Source organism: Cavia porcellus, unplaced genomic scaffold, assembly GCF_034190915.1.
Source record: "Cavia porcellus strain 051 isolate PalLab524CR breed Dunkin Hartley unplaced genomic scaffold, mCavPor4.1 scaffold_26, whole genome shotgun sequence".
Classification (NCBI taxonomy): Eukaryota; Metazoa; Chordata; class Mammalia; order Rodentia; family Caviidae; genus Cavia; species Cavia porcellus.
In genome coordinates, this window is record NW_026947509.1 from 41,850,319 (window position 1) to 41,867,061 (window position 16,743).

Consider the following 16,743-nt stretch of genomic DNA (forward strand, 5'->3'; position numbering starts at 1 on the left):
AGGCTAAAAGTACTCACAATGATAAACTTCTAAATTCAAAGATCTGATTTTTCCTTACTTCTGTTCCAACAGTTGTTGATAAAATATACACACCATTCCAACATAAGCCAACCAGCCAAGGCTCAAAGAATGTAAATGCTTTTCAGGGGTTAAGTTTATGTAATCTTTCTGTGTAGGGAATGCTCACATGCTAAATAGTCCAAACAGTGTTGCATAAAATACACTTGTAGACAAATACATTGTTTTCAGATGACACTCTACTACAAATGTAGATAATTTTCTCCATGTCATATATCATTTACTATAAGATGTTATGATTGTTAAGCTATGTTACATTGCCCTTCTCAAATTTTCTCAAATTTTCATTCTACAGGGTTTCAACTTCTGTAACAACCATGATTGAAAGAAAAATAACCGTTCCCTAATTAGACCCTTGATATTGTTGCTGATTTGACTTATGTTGTAGAAACCTATAGGGTCAGTGTGTGGTTTTAAAAGTAACTAAATTTGGCAAATGCACGTAATTTACCATGAATCTTTTGGCAACTTAAATATATCCATGTTTCTGTTGATGCCTACTCTGTCTCTCTCTATATATATATAGAGAGATAGATAGATAGATAGATAGATATAGATATAGATAGATAGATATAGTATATAGTGAAACAGTAAAACACGTTAAATGCTATTTACCAATGTTTTTCTGCAGTGGGATTGTCTTCACAAATTAAGACTACTAAACCGGGGAGGCTGGGGATTTAGCTCAGCAGCATAAGCGCCTGCCTTGCAAATAGGCAGTCGTGAGTTTGATCCCTGGTACCGGTAAAAACGAAAAAGACAAAAAAAAAAAAAAAAAAGACTGCTAAACCGGGTGGCTCATGCCTGTAATCCTAGCACTCGGGAGGCTGAGGTGGGAGGATCCTTGCGAGTTCAAGACCAGCCTGGGCTACAAAGTGAGCTCAAGGCAGTCTGAACTGCATAGCGAGACCCTGTCTCAAAAGAAAACAAAAAAAAAAAAAAAAAAAAATTAAGACTGCTAATGGACTTACCTATATTTCCAGTTATCTTTGGGCTTTCTTTCAACTCTGATATATTAGACATGTCACAGTTTTACCTCATAACCCTGCAGGTCAAGCAATAGTAGAACAAGCGAATGGGCCCCTTGAGACGCATTTATTAAAATGATAAATGGGGAAGATGATGGAGAAACTCCCTCTATAAGAACAATATCTAAAGCATTATTTACCTTTTTTTTTTTGTACCAGTGATTGAACTCACAACCTTGCACTTGCCAGGCAGCCACTTAGGCCACTGAGCTAAATCCCTGGCCCCCTACTTTAAATTTTAAAAACTGTGATTCATGGGGATTTAGCTCAGCAGTGTAAGCACCTGCCTGGTGAGCACAAGGTCATAAGTTCGATCCCCAATACCAAACAAAAAAAAGAAAAAAACTGTATTCAGAAGGTTTCACCATAGCAGAAAACACTTGGTTCCCATAAAGGATGTTCGCAACAGAATTGTTAACTGGGGGAGAAGAACTGCATCTGTTTCATCACCCACATGCCTTTGAGTTCTTGCAAAGGCTGAGTGTCCCTGCCATGTGGTACCAAGCAAGATGCTGCAAAAAATTCCCTTCATTCCCAAGATGCTGCATAAGAATTTTCCCTTCACTTATGAAAATTTGTTTCTTGCAATGATCTTGTAAGTCATTTGCAACTCCAAAGTTAGAAAGGTAAAAAGGATTCTTGCATTTCTGAGTTTCCTGACATACATACCTCATGTAAGCAGCATACCTTATTTGGCTCATGTTCTTATCTTGCTGTCTGACTTAGTTACATGGGGAGATCCAAAGCCACCTCTTTCCTCTAATGCCACCTCATACAGGCAGAACTCAGGTATCTTTTGACTGTCTAACGGGTTGTGGTAGAGATTGTGGCCACTGTGAGCTGGCATTTATTACCTCATGACCAGTACTTTTTAACTAAAGAATTCCCCTCTGCTTGGTCCTCACTGTCACTGATAGCTTTTATTGTCCTCCCTTTCACCCCTAATGAATATGAGTCATATTTTCATTGGATCCATCCATGTACTAATAGAGTCTATCATCAGATCTTTATTACAGAGCTCGAATCCTAAGTTCCTCCATATCTGGCAGGCACATCCCAAAAACAATATTCCTGTATATTCCTATCTGTGGATTCCTGCAGAAGATGGCATAGATTTAGGGTGGAATGCATGTCAGTCCACTAACCTCTCCATTATTCACCTTGCTTATAATCTGACCCTAGAAAATTTGAGACCTCCTAGTTTGATGACATTACAGCTCAATTCTGCTTGGAATTATGTTTTGCCTTTTAATTACTGTGGTAGCCCACCTTCATGGAAACCTGGGCATGCTAGACCTTTGTTAAGCTCAGTCAGGCAGTTTTCCCTATCAAGAAATCCCTCTGGCACCTAGTTATTCCCATCTTCCCTCATTTTATTAGAATTGGTAATTATCAATACAGATAACCTCAGATGGATTACTTACATGATACTTCTGACCATGTTATAATCTTCACTTCTTTTCCATATGTTCTAGCCCCCATTAAGTGGGAACCCAAATTACTGAATACCATTTCTGCAAGTTGTCATTACAGACCCTTTATAGCACTTAATATCTCCTTGTCCATCAATGCCACCTGGCTGTGTATTACAAATAATAATATTTCTCAGATAATTAGTACATATATGATGGCCCTCAGGCAGCAAACTGAAGCATGCCTCCCCACCAATCTCACTTGAGTGGATGAGAAATTCTGCTCTTGAACAAATTACCTCAGCACTTGAACATAGCAAACAAAAGTGCTTTCTAGGTGTTCTGATTACAACTATTACCATAGGTAGCTACTGCATTGGATGCTACTGTGGTGAATGTAGCAGTTGTTTTGACGCAGTCAGTCCAAACTGCTCACACTATGAATGGCTAGTTCCAAAATGTTGCCTCCCAGTTATTAACAGAAATTCTACAAGGACTTGATGGCCTTGAAGCAGCTGTCAAATTAGGTGTGATGCTGTATATTCTTTGATGTGCATTACTCCCATTCCTTTCAATCATCTTGAATCTTTTTTTTTTTTTTTAAATCGGTACTGGGGATTGAACTCACGACTGCCTGCTTGCAAGGCAGGCACTTGTGCTGCTGAGCTAAATCCCCAGCCCCCATCTTGAATCTTGGGAGCTGGCTCAACACCTTCTCCGTGGTGCCTCTCATACTGGTACAGAAAGAGCTACTATCAATCTCCAGGGCTGACTTCAAGCCCAACTTCGTAACTTCAAGTGAAGGCTGCCAACATTATTTTGCATCATCTCAATGATCTTGCCTATTGGCTCAATCTTAAAAGTTAGCTCTCTGTCATCAACCTTCACATTTGGGTTCTTATAGCAGAGGAATAATCTTTGTTCCATTCTTTCTTGCAGTCCTAAGAGCACTCTGAATGCTGTCCCAATGGACTCTGTCTGGAAGCCACGATGATCTTCCTGCATTAAGCCCATCAAGCCTTCTACGTGTACTGTTCTCCCTTTACTGAGTTTAGATTACAAAACAAACAAAAGACTTGTGAGTATGCTTTGGCCAAAGGAGTGAAGTAAATGTGAAAATGGTCATTGAGAACAACTGTTCCATGGCTCCTGAAATGCATGCTTACATTTAGAACAGATCTGCAGGACAACGGTCAGCAGAATCAATAATAAATTATTCTCAGAGATGTTTGCCATTGTGTCCCCTCTGCCCCATAAGATTGTTTACACTAAATTGGCATATGTCACATAACCATCTCTTAGGGATTAAAACCTGGTGATCAACTTAACACCAGCTGAATTAAATCAGCCTAGTGCTGAGTGTAGGTGGCCCACCTAAGGAAAGTTGCCAGCATAAAAGGAGATGTGGAAAGGAAGAGTAGTGTTGTGGGTTCTCCCAGAGGAACTTGTCACGCTGGCTCCCCTGTTATGAACAAGGCCATTACCATTGGAGAGGCTCGGGACTTTGTCACTGAGAGTGGCTGCAGTTCACTTTGGGGGAGCTCTGGTCCTTACATTGAGCATTGCTTCCTGGCTCCAGAGGGAAAGACATGTGCTGTTTAATCTCCAAGAGAAGCTTGTCACACTGGCTTCCTGATATGTACTCAGCTGTTCTCATTGGCAGAGGAGCTCAGCACCTCACTGTCACTGAGGATGGCTGAGGTACTTTTCAGGGGACCTCCGGTCCTTATTCTAAGCATAAATATTATCAAGAGTAGCAAATTAACAGTTTATGAGAATGACAAGTTGGAATGTAAATTTACTAATTTATAATCCAGTATATTTATTTATTTATTTATTTATTTTGGTCTTTTTCGTTTTTACCGGTACCAGGGATCGAATTCACGACTGCCTGCTTCCAAGGCAGGCGCTTATGCCGCTGAGCTAAATCCCCAGCCCCCAGTGCTCATTCTTTCTGAACTCAATATTCATCTATTCCTCAAAGTTGTCTTACATATCATCCACAGAGCTCACTGTACTAAAGTCACTATTTTTGTTTAAATATAATGAAGCAAACATAATTTGTAATAGAAAATGTAGCTGGGAATAATCCCAATATTCTGGGAAGCTGAAAAGAATAAAAAATTCAAGCCCATCTTGGGCAACTTAGTACTTAGTGAGACCCTGTGTAAAGATAAAATGATTAGGGATGCAGCTTGGGGTGAAGGCTAACAGTGGCAGGCTTACATTGGCCACTTGTAGAGTCACAGGAGAAAGAATGCAAAAAGGTCATTTTTGCACTGAAGAGCCAGAGGATCTAGACAAAAGCCTAAGGCCTGGAGCTCCTGTGCGAGTTAATATCAGAAGCCAAAGAGTCCAAAAGGCTGGATGTCCAAAGGCTGTGGCAAATACTGGAGCTACTCTGCAGAAGCAAAGTGAGATTTCCTCCTTCTCTCCCTTTTTATTCCATCCAGTCTACAAGCCTATCAGTTGGTGCCACCCACACCAGGTTGGGTCTCCCCTCTTCAGTAAATCAGTATCCAGAGACACCTAGAACTGTGCTAAACCAATCTGCTAGGCGCTTCTTATTTAAGTTAGCACTACAAGTAACTATCAGAATCCACCCTTTCTCAACATGATAACCAGACACATTTCCTTGTATCATACCTAGACTCCAGATATGATAGGAAGTTTATATTATGCTTAACGAGATACAACTATCCTGCATACAAAAGGAACTGCACTAATTCCCTCCTGAGAACAGAAAGCAAATTTTTTCTTTTGGTGATGTTTACTGCTTACACCACTTAAACAATGAACAATGTAACATTATAAGTTTTATAACTTAAAAGGACATTTCATAACTTAAACACTATAATATAGGTTTAACAAAACTTTAAGAACCAATACTAAGTCTATCAACATTGTTATAATGGAAGACAATAAAGATACCTGATTGTGTACTCACAAGTATATTAACGAAATAGGAGAGGACATAAATTACAATCCTCATTGTTGTACCTGGTATTTACAACTATCTTCTAAGTACCCATTCTTTATTCCCTAGGCCTCAGCAAGCCCTAAGCAAGTCTTGGTTCTTTTCCTGCCAAAGCAACCCGTGCTTTCCTTTTTGAAGGTTCTGGGCCATTTTTCATCTGGTCTGGATTGATCCTTTCCCCCCTGATCTTCTAAGGGATCCCCTACACCTCCAGTATATTATGCTTGTCCTCTATTATGGAATAATAGTCCAATTTTCTGTTGACAGTCTGAATCCACCACACATCAACACAATTACTCCCTTTTTTTTTTTTTTTGTCTTATTTCTTTTTATCGGTACTGGGGATCAAACTCACGACTGCCTGCTTTTTTTTGGTCTTATTCCTTTTTATCGGGTACTGGCGATCAAACTCACAACTGCCTGCAGGCACTTACGCCGCTGAGCTAAATCCCCAACCCCTGTTTTTAGCTTGTTTAATGAGAGGTTTGTGGAACCCAAAATGACCTTAGCTACAAGTTCAATGGCTTTATTGTTTCTCCCTCTAGAAGTAACACTTCTAGGTCAGCAGGATGTAAGTTTATGGGAATAAAAGTAGAAATTTTTCTGGTGGATCAGTAAGAGAATGGTGAGTGGTACCATTTCCACTTTTATCCCTTAGTTCCTGACCCGTGAATTCTGGTTATGGGAGACACAGTGGACTCTGACGCAAAGAATATACAACCTTCTGGAGAACTTTGCCCCAGTCCTGCAAGGCTCTGCTGTTATAGGCAGCTCAGTCAGATAAGAACATTACAGGCAGTCAGACAGAGCTGAACCCTCAAAGGAGTCAGCACCTTGCAACTGTGGGAGAGACAGGCGCCTCCTCTGCAGGCCAAAGCTCAAGAAATAAAGCAAATGGACTCAGGATAAACATCAGGGATGGATATTCTAAGCACATATCCCCACTTGATCCTAATTTAATCAATATTACCCGATATAATCAATATTATGCTAGTGATCTTATTGGTTGACCACAGTTGTGTCCCACCTCATGCCTGTTTTGCAAGTTCCCATTTTTCCCCACCTTGGACCTGCCTCACATTATGGATCTATTTTCTAAAATCCCTAGAGAAGGCAGAGTCCTTGGCAACCCACTCTTTTATCTCTCTCTGCGTTTTTTGTTTGTTTGTTTGTTTTGTACCAGGGATCAAATTCACAACCTCATGCTTGCCAGGCAAGTGCTTACACCGCTGAGCTAAATCTCCAGCCCTAACAGATTGTTTTCTTTCCCCATTAAATGTATTGTGCTCTTTAAATAAAACAACAACAGAATTGCAAACAAGCCTCTGCCTTACAGAACTCGGGGTGGAGCTGTGACAGAGCTGCCTGTTTCTTATTTCACAGCCTGCATTTAATTCCCAGCGCTGCCTTTAAACAAAAGAGAAGAAAAAACTCACTTCACAAGCATGCATGCCTTGGAACTAATACCCAGAGTTAAAAGCACCATTCCTGCTGGGGCTGTAGACTGTAGCCCTTAGTCCCAGCAGTATCCATAAATTGAGGCCAGCCTGGGCTACACAGAGAGATCTATCTCAAAAATTAACACAAACGGTGAAATTTATGCTGTGAATTATTTAAAAAGCAATGTTTCATTATATTTGCTATAGACAACAAAAGATTTGGGACTTTCAAGATGCCATGTTTCATGCTTATGTAAACAGACATTTATCCAGGCAGCTGAAATTCGGTCTGGAATGATTTGTCTGGCTGAATTGCTGCCCGTTTTTGACATTTCAAGTTATCAGACCTGTAAAACCTACAAATAGTTTTGGGATGCTTTCACTAAAAGGCATACCAATAAGCAGCGGCCATGTCCTAGACCAGCTATTGTCAAAACCCCTCCCGATGCCCAGAGCAACTACTGCGAAACACTGCCCTGCACAGCGCCATTTAGTGCTGCGGGGGAAGCTGTGTGCACCTCGGGGATTCAGAACAAGGCCACTGCTTCTCGTGAGTTTGGCATTTCTGTCTCATCTCACTCCCCTTAAACGCTCCATGAACTCTTCCTGTGCTGGTTGTGTGAGTAAAGACACTTGGTTGTTGGGCTCCTGACCTTCCCCACCTTGACCTCAGCTTTCTGCATCCTGACTCTTGTTCTAGTTTCTTCTCCCTCCACTGTCTCCCTCCTGAGTTTGAAGAGCTAAGCAGGGCGCAGCAGTTCACTTCCCCCAGGAGCTCCATGAGGCGTTCATGAAATATCTAATTTAATCCTACAGGCAACTCAGTGTGATATTACTGTCACTGTTTTACAAAGTAGGAAATGGAAGCTTAAGAAATTCCAGGAATTTACCAACATCCAGAGCTAGCAAACCTCGGACCACTATGCACCAGCGAACAGCGCAGAACAGTGCCAGGAATCTGCCCAACGTAGGTTAGCTTGATTTAATGGTTTTAAGTGTTTAACGTAAAGTGTTTAACGATATCCCTGAGAAGGCTTTGTCAAAATACATACTGTGCTACTGATCTCAGCACGATGGGAAGCTGAGGCAGGAGGACTGAAAGCTAGCCAGTCCTTGCGTCAAAAACAACAAAACAAAAAGGACCGGGAAGATAGCTCAGTGCGAAGGCCATGCTGCCATCCCCAGTGCTGGGAAAAAACAAGACAATCCCCAGATTGCAGTGTCCCCTCGTGTGGTTCCACTCAGAATTTGGGGTGGGGGCCAAATATTTGCATTTCTAACTCCTTCCCAGGTGAAATGGACGCGCTAGCCACTAAACTTTGAAAGTCATTGTTTAAAGGTTTTCGTTTTAAATCCACTGGGGAAAATTCCAGGCGCTCTGGCGGACGTCAGTTTTGGAGTCACCTCCTACATAAGTTTGGGGCGTGGGTCCAGGCTTTCCAGGTTCTTCGGAGATCCACTGCTTTTCCCTCCCGCCGCATCACAGCGCCGGCCACGCCGCCTCTGCCTATTGGTTCATTGAGCCCGCGGCTGCCCCGCCCACAGCTCATTCCCCAGTCCCCCCAGGCTGGGCTGCTGCTGCCCGAGCAGAGGATCCGAGACGTGGCTCCCGGGTTAAGGAACTATGTTGGACTTCGCGATCTTCGCCGTGACCTTCTTGCTGGCGTTGGTGGGAGCAGTCCTCTACCTCTACCCGGTAACCCATCTCGGCTCTCGGAGGAGTTCTGAACGCTGTCGCCCGCATCTGCGATGCTCAGCCTCGGGCTGGCGGCGAGGGGCGGGCCTGAGGGGAGGCGCGGGCCAGAGCCCGTCCTGCGGCGCGGCGTGGGAACACGTGCCTATGCGGGTTCACGTGGCGCGGCGCGCGGCCCACGTGGCGCGGCGAGTCCTTTCCGCCCCACCGGCTATTGGGCTGTGCCCCAGCTCTAGCTCCCGCAGAGCGCGCGCTTCCGTCGGCCCCGGGGACGCAGGATAGAAACCCGGGGCGCAGCAGCCCTGGGAAGTTCTGCGCGCGGGGCGCTGGCCTGGGGGATGGAGAGGTCCCAGGATGGAGTCCAGGACTCCACAGAGCTTAGAGGTTGAGGAGGGCGAGAGAGGCGCCAACCAAAGAAACTGAGAAGCAGCGAACAGAGAGATACCAGGAGGCCAAATGTTTGGAGTATAAAGGGAGCAATCAGCTAAGTCGATTGTCGCAAATAAGTGAATTAAGGCGTGAAAGTTTTATCACGTACCCGACCTGAGAACACTTTCAAAGGTGGGAAGAGCCATTCAGTGGCGTGGGTTTAGAAATATTAAATATAGACAGAGCTCTAGGTGTGTTGTAAAAAGGGGCTGGTAGTGAAGGGAAAGGAAAATAAGGAAATTTTAAAATCCGTTAATGTGTCGATGAGGCCTGTAGTGAGGGGAGAACAAATGCTGAAACGAAGAGTCCCCGGAGCCATGGTCTCCGTGCTGTCAGTTGGGTGGCATCAGGGCTGCGCCCACAAGAGCACACGTGTGAGCACACGTGTGGACGACAGGCCAGGCCGGGGTGAAGTAGCAGTTATCTTCTGGTTGCTCTTAGACACTTTTTTTTTTTTTTTTTTTTTTTTGTCTTTTTCCTTTTTATTGGTACTAGGGATCGAACTCTTGACTGCTTGCTTGCAAGGCAGGCGCTTATGCCGCTGAGCTAAATCCCCAGCCTTCTGGTTGCTTTTAATATAAAAGTGAGGTAGTCAATGACTGGTGAACACAGGAGACTAGAAGAGTGAATGCACTGGGGTCAGTGCGTGATTTCCAAGCAGCACACTTGTTTTATGCTCTTCTGCAAGGTTTTCAGTGGGACTGAGCTCCGTGACCCATTGGGTTATCTTCAAGTAGTCAACATACTTAACTGCCTTCCTCTTTCGACCAACCTTTGTGCTTCCTGCCAGCTTTGTGCTTCCTTAGGTCGTCTATCAAGTTAGCTGCCAAATGACAGTGTGATCCTCAAGTCAGTATGGCTGTGTCTTCCTTTGCCTGTGCTTTTCGCTAACTGTGTGGCTCAGAGGCAAAGTGGATAGAACTTTGGGTTTTATCAGAATTAAAATTTTGCTGATGATTGTGACAAAAGGATAGAGGAAAAAGAAATGGAAAGTATGTGCAAAGAAGTGGAGGTAGTGACAGCATGAAATGTAACTTGGGGGGGGGAGTGGGAAGTGAGTGCCTGAGTAGGTGAGTTAAAAGTTCCTCTAGGGTAATAATCAAGATACTAAGGAAAGATAGGAAGTGATTAGAGATTTGCATGCCTGATATTAAAATTTTGGTGGTGTTGAAGTTGTTGGTAACATGAGACTTAGCATGTGATCATGGCAATGAATTGCTGAGGTAGGATGCAGATTTGAGATGGGAAAGAGTTAGGTCAGGGAAGATGAACTTCTGTAGAAACAGTGTCTAGGCACAGTGGTGGCGAACCTATGGAAAGCGTGCCCCAGATGGCTGTCATGGAGAGCTCTAAAAGTTTGCCATCCTGATGTATGAGAGAAGATTTGAAAGTGGTAGTCCAAGGCTTCCTGTCGGATCTTAACACAAGGAAGAAGGTGGTTGTCAGGTGTGATGGTGCACACTCATAATCCAGCACTTGGAAGACTGAGGCAGGGGATTCGAGGCCAACTTGGGCTAATAGTGTGTCCAAAATCAGCCTGAATTACAGCGCGAGACCCTGCCTCCAAAAAACAAACAAAAAAAATAAAGTAAAAATGCAAAGGACTGGGGTTGTTAGCTCAGTGGAAAGGTCCTGGATTCCGTCCTCAATGATGGGGGAAAGAAAATCACTAAAAAGTATACAACAACAACAAAAAATAAGAAAGTCATAGTAACACTATCCTATCTGGTCTCAAGGTACATGGAAATGGTGAGGCTGTGAGTATTGGAGACATTTTACTAGGTCCAGTACATGCCAACTTGGAGTACCTCACTTTCATTTAGTGGGTTTGGAGATAAAGGACAGGAGAGCATTATCACCCCAAATTTCTGCTAACAAAGTGTGGGAGATAGTACCATAGCAATCATCTTGTTTTTATTTTAATAATATATTTTATTTACCCCAGATATCTAAGATATTATGAGGTCAACATTCAATTGATACAAAAATTAATGATAAATTCCAGCACTTGGGAGGCTGAGGCAGGAAGATCATTGCAAGATCAAGACCAGCCTGGGCTACAGAGTGAGCTCAAGGGGCAAGACCATGTCTCAAAAAAAAAAAAAAAGACAATTTTTTTTTTTTACTTTTTTTGGTACTGCGTTAGAAATGCAATTTATATTTTACATTTGGAGCATTCAGTTCTGATCAGCTACATTTCAGATCCAAGTTAGTTGTGTGTGGCCAGAGACATTTTATACCATTCTCCAGGGTTTGCAGTGAGACTGAGCCCCAGTAATCATTGGGTTACCTTCCAGTAGTCGCCATATCTAAGCTCCTTCCCTTCCTGAGTGCCCTGAAAGGGCACAAACTTTGCCCTCTCTGCCAGTGCTTTCTTTGATCGTCTGCAAAATTAGGTACGTGTTCTTAAATCCTGATTTCCAAGTCAGTTCCCAGAGCTCAACTGAAGATATGACACCATTAAACTTGTCAGCTTTGAAGACAGTCACTTTTTTTTTTTTTTTTGAGGGTCTTACTGCAGTTCAGGCTGCTCTTGAACTGACTTTGTAGCTAGCCCATGCTGTCTTCAAACTTGCAGTGATCCTCCTGCCTCAGCCTCTCTCAAGTGCTGACATTATAAGGCGTGTTCCACCACACCTGGCTCATGTTTTGTATTAGTTTCATTATTCTTTTTTTATATTTTTTTATTACTATATTTGCAGTACCTAATGATGACCTTCATCATGGGGATAGCGGTCACCTCATCCAGAGCACACCAGGCTCGTGCTGAGCTGTGGGAGCCAATTTGGAGGGGTGTCAGCTGTGCTTATTTGCATAGCAGTAGGTCTAACACTTTCTTGCCCCTCAGTAGTCTTTTGCAAATGCTTTTAACATTTTTTGTATAAGGTACCACTTAGTGAGGTCCTCCAGATGGTAAAGAAACATCACCGTGGCTCCCCCTGCCCCACCCCTTGACCACTCCCATGCAGCGCTGGTTGCTGTCCTCTGATGCAGGGCCCTTAGCCTTCCATGGCCATTGTGGGAATCTTTTTACCTGTGTTGCCAGGTGCCATGCAGTTCTCTTTGTCCCCCTCATTTCCTTTATTTGTTGCACTGCATCGTTTCCTGGTAGCTTCCTAAGAGTGCATGGAAGATAAGTTTCATGCGACCTTGCTGTTTGGATAGCTCTGTTCTGTCTTTACATCTGAATGACCTTTTGGCTTGGAATAAAATTCTGTTTTGGAAATCATTTCTCTTCAGAAGTATAGAGGTTACACTCCCATTGTGTTGTTCCTGAATCGGGAATCCGTGACTTCTTCCAGAAGGATTAATAATCACAAGCATGCAGAACACCAGAAGGCCACCTAGACTAGGTAGCAACACCCTGTCCCAAAAAAAGAAGAATGCTTATTACATTTATGTTCCAGATACCTTACTGGGTGTCCTGGAAATAATGACTGCACAAAGCAAAAGACGAATATTGTTGTCTTAGGGTGTTTGGGCTACAGTCACTTCCAATATAGTGAACTGAATGGCTTCGAAACACAGGCCTCATTTCTGCTGGTTACAGAGGCTGAGGTCAGCTCCTGGGGAGAGCATACTTCACTTGGTCCCTGGTGGCTTGTGCTCTGTTCTCATGTTGGTCGGGGAAGAGCTGGTAAGTTCCTCCAATTCTTCCTTCTAGGCACTAATCCCGTAGAGCGGACTCTGCTCCTTGCCCAGTACCTCGAAGGGCCCAGCTGGTGATCCCCTCACTCAGGAGTGAGCTTCAGCCTGTGCATTTGGGAGACACAAACCTTCAGATCACAGCAGTCATGTTGTATTTTGGTAAATTCTTTGATGACAAGGAGCATAATTATTTCAGAATTGAAACTATTTATGAGCATGGACTTTTTTTAAAGCCAAACCAGCTGGGACCAGTGTACTTGATATATATTAAAGTGTATTTGACAGGTATTAATTGATGTAGAGTGGATAGTCTTAGAATATTTTAGTTTATTTGACAAAAGAATATTAAATTCCTTTCCATGTATATTTTAAAGTTTAATACAGAAATAATTTCTTAGATTCAGTTGAGTAGGAAGAACATTGTTTAAGGTTCTGCCTGTCTTGATAAACACATCTGATTTATACGATATATGATAACTCATTGTACAAAACTGTTCTTTTAAGCCACATGGGGATGACACATGCCTGCAATCTCAGAACTCGGGAAGGGGAGGCTGAGGCAGGATGATCACTGCAAGTTCAGTGGTAGCCTGGGCTGCATAGTAAATTGAAAGCCAGTTTGAACTACATAGTGTGACCCTGTCTCAAGCAAAACAAAACAAAACAAGACAAGACAAAACTTTTTTTTTTTTTTAAAGGCTTCCAGACAAGCTGCAGGGATTCCAGGGATTGCTCCAACTGAAGAAAAGTGAGTATACTTTTTGTACTAAAATAGTTCTTCATTTTTGGTAAGATATTTTTAGATTGGTTAAACCATATTTTTAGATTATCTTGTTTAATTCCTCGTTTACTTTAAATTTACTTCTGTACATACATTGTAAACTTTGTTGAGAACTAAAAAAAAAAAAAAAAAAAAAGAAAAAGAACTAAAAAGATGGCTGTGTAACTCCAAACCATTAATGGCTTTCGCTTCCTCTTGCCAGAGAAAGCTGAAAATAGACATAGAGTTTAGAAAGGAAAATGAATGCATTGCCCTAAGTGATCCCATAATCTTTAGCCTGCGCCGCCAAAGTCATAATCTGCACAAATGTTCCTAGTGTACCTTTCTTACTCACTTTGAAGTGTTATGAATTCTCAAAAAAAATCTCAGAAAAATCTGTAATAGATGCTTAGCAAAAAGGCAAATGTAATTGAGTTTTGAATTTCAGAATAATGTAAATGTCATGGAAATTTGTTACCTATAATTCAATGTCAACTGTGGTTTCTCTATATTTTTCAAGGTTAGTCGTTATACTGTTAAATGCTGTTTTATTTTTTAACAGAGATGGCAATCTTCCCGATATCTTGACCAGTGGAAGTCTGCATGAGTTCCTGGTCCATCTGCACGAGAGATGCGGGCCTGTGGGCTCTTTCTGGTTTGGCAGGCGCCTCGTGGTCAGCCTGGGCACTGTCGAGGTACTGAAGCAGCACATCAACCCCAACAGGATGTGTGAGTTCCATCTTCTAATTAGTTGACTTTTTTTTGAAGCATAAATGTTTGTAAGTAACTGTACATTGGTTTTGGATAAGTATAGGTACATATATTGAATGCCTTATACTACACAGAGTTATGGTCAGATCTTCATTTTACCTCACTTAAGACAATGTAGTAAAACTATATTTTTGATTAATTTATAGACTTATCCAATAAAACTTCAGGGTAAATTATAATAGGAGTTTTTGGAGAATCTGAATAATTTGAGATTTGAACCCCAGTTATATTAGCAAAAGTTTAAGGGTACATCATGAAGATTAAATATATAATGAACAACCAGAAAAAAATCTGAAAAGGACATTAATAAAGGAAAACCTGTAACATCATCTAGTGGTGGCAAACTTATGGCACATATGTTGCTTGTTTTTTCTTCTAAGACAAAAGATGTTAATTTGAAACTAAAACTCAGGTTGGGGATTTAGTTTAGTGGCTGAAGTGCTTGCCTGGTAAGCGTAAGGTCATGAGTTTGATCCTCGGTACAAACAAAACAAAACAAAAACAAAAATAACACCAAAAACCCAGTACTCAAGTTTAATTGTAGTGTTTCTGTCCTTCACAATAAATAAGTGGATTTTGGGTTTCAGGTTAGGCATGTGTCTCTAAAAGGTTCACCATCACTGGTATACTGTATTTTGAAGCTAGATTAATCTACAGGCTACTTTTTTGTCTTTTTGAGACAGGGTCTCACTATGCAGTTCAGGCTGGCCTTGAGCTCACTTTGTAGCCCAGGCTGGTCTCGAATGATTCTCCTGCCTCAGCCTCCTGAGTGCTGGGATTACAAGAGTGTGCCACCACACCTAGCGGTCCCATTTCTTTGTACCGCCTTATTTCTATCTTTTGGAATAGAAATGTCTATCTTGTGCCATTGAATGTTGGAAGTATTTAACTTTCTTTTCTTTGTATAAGGGCTCTCAGCAAAGAGTTTGCCTTAAATCTCAGAGGAAATTTGGGATTTGGCCTTTCCAGCAATGCTGAAATGACTTTGGCAATTCTTAGAGATGGACTAAATGCCTTTTGTGTAAAGGAATGTGCATACGTCTGTAGGGGGCCAGGGGCTTTGTGTCTAGATGTTCGCCCGAAGCCTTCTGTGATAATAGGTGGGGCTTTTTCTGAGGTGGCTGGCTCTACAGTGTGTGATGCTGGGATTAAGCAGGTCTTACAATTAAATCAGCCTTCTGAGTGGTTTGGCACTGCCTTAATCCTGGTAGCCTGGATAGAGTATAAAAGGTCCCCTCCCTAGCTTGCCTTGCTGCCTTCTGCTGCCATGAAGTGTTTCTGTTTTGTGCCACTTTGCCTTGGACCCAGCTGATTAAGAACTGAGACCTCTACCATCTGTGAGTGAAAGGAATCTTTTCTTCTTTAACTTTGGGCATCAGATATTTTGTCTTGGCAATGAAAGTAACTAACACACCCAGCACTTGAGGGGCTGAGGCAGGAGGATTGAAGTGAGTTCAAGATTAGCTTGGACTATATTGCAATATCTTGTCTCAAAAAACCAAAAATATAAAAAGAATGCTGTGGTCAGTTGACAACTGATGATCAACCTATAACACCCAGCTGAACTGAGTCAGTGTGGTGCTGGGTGTCGAGGCCCCTCCTGAGGATTGTTGCCAACAACATGAAAAGGAGAAGTGGAGAGGAAGGGGTGGTGCTGTTAGTTCTCTTGGAGAAGCTTGTCATACTGGCTTTCCTGATATAAAGTCAGCTGTTACCATCATCAGAAGAGCTCAGATCCTCGTTATCGCTGAGGATGGCTGCAGTTCTCTTTAGGGAAGCTCTGATCCTTACCTTGAGCGTTGCTTCCTGGCGCCAGTGCAGATCCCTCAGCCTTTTGGAACAGACCCTTCCTCCTGCTGGCTCAGTCTTCTCTAGCTTCTGCCATGGACCTTTGGCCTTCCCAGTGCAGACCCTTGATACTGACTTGCATAAGACACTGTTGTGGGCTCTAGGCCTCCAACTGGACTCATGGAGGAACATTGCCCTGGGCTCTAGGTCTTCTGGATTCTTGGGACATTGCCGTAAGATCCAGACCCTCAGCTGGATTCTTTGGGTCTCTATTGCGTTGACAGATTTCCTGCACACTTCTATATTTGACTCTTTGGGTGATTGCTATAAAACAATTCTATAAATTATGTGTCCTATATTAAATTGCTTTCCTTCCAAACCCTGACTACAGCAAACACGAAACTTGTAGAAAAATGGGCAACACCAAAATAATTACGAATGAAGAAATACAAGTGGCTAGTAAACATGAAAAGATTTCAAGTTAATCTGTTGGAAACAAATAAAAATGAGAGTTTCACCTGATTAAAAGAGAGGGAAAACACAGCTGAAAGTTACAGTAGATGAGGGCTGGAGAGCCCGGTATGAATTTGAGGTAGGCTCTGGATCAGTGGTCAAGTGACCTTTGACTTAGTAAGTCTTAGGGAATTCATCCATCAGATGATAATCACACACATGAGAAATGAATCTTAGTATAATAACAATTTGAAGCAGCTTAAATAT

The 16,743-nt window shown here is 42.4% G+C and overlaps 1 protein-coding gene across 5 annotated transcripts in view; it reads left to right on the forward strand.

The window, feature by feature from the left end:
* Positions 1-8,471: 8,471 nt before the first annotated feature.
* The window catches only part of LOC100713954 (cytochrome P450 20A1), a 62,701-nt gene continuing 54,429 nt past the window's right edge, over positions 8,472-16,743 (forward strand). For 2 of the 5 annotated variants that reach the window (XM_063237286.1, XM_063237285.1), the window contains exons 1-3: positions 8,472-8,630; positions 13,403-13,452; positions 14,027-14,193. In XM_063237286.1, the coding sequence (XP_063093356.1) occupies positions 8,559-8,630; positions 13,403-13,452; positions 14,027-14,193 (289 nt within the window). In that variant the 5' untranslated portion in view covers positions 8,472-8,558. Of the gene's footprint in view, positions 8,631-8,859; positions 9,189-12,720; positions 12,864-13,402; positions 13,453-14,026; positions 14,194-16,743 lie in introns of those variants that run through there. The other 3 variants (XM_063237287.1, XM_063237289.1, XM_003474449.5) reach the window with 3 other exon arrangements.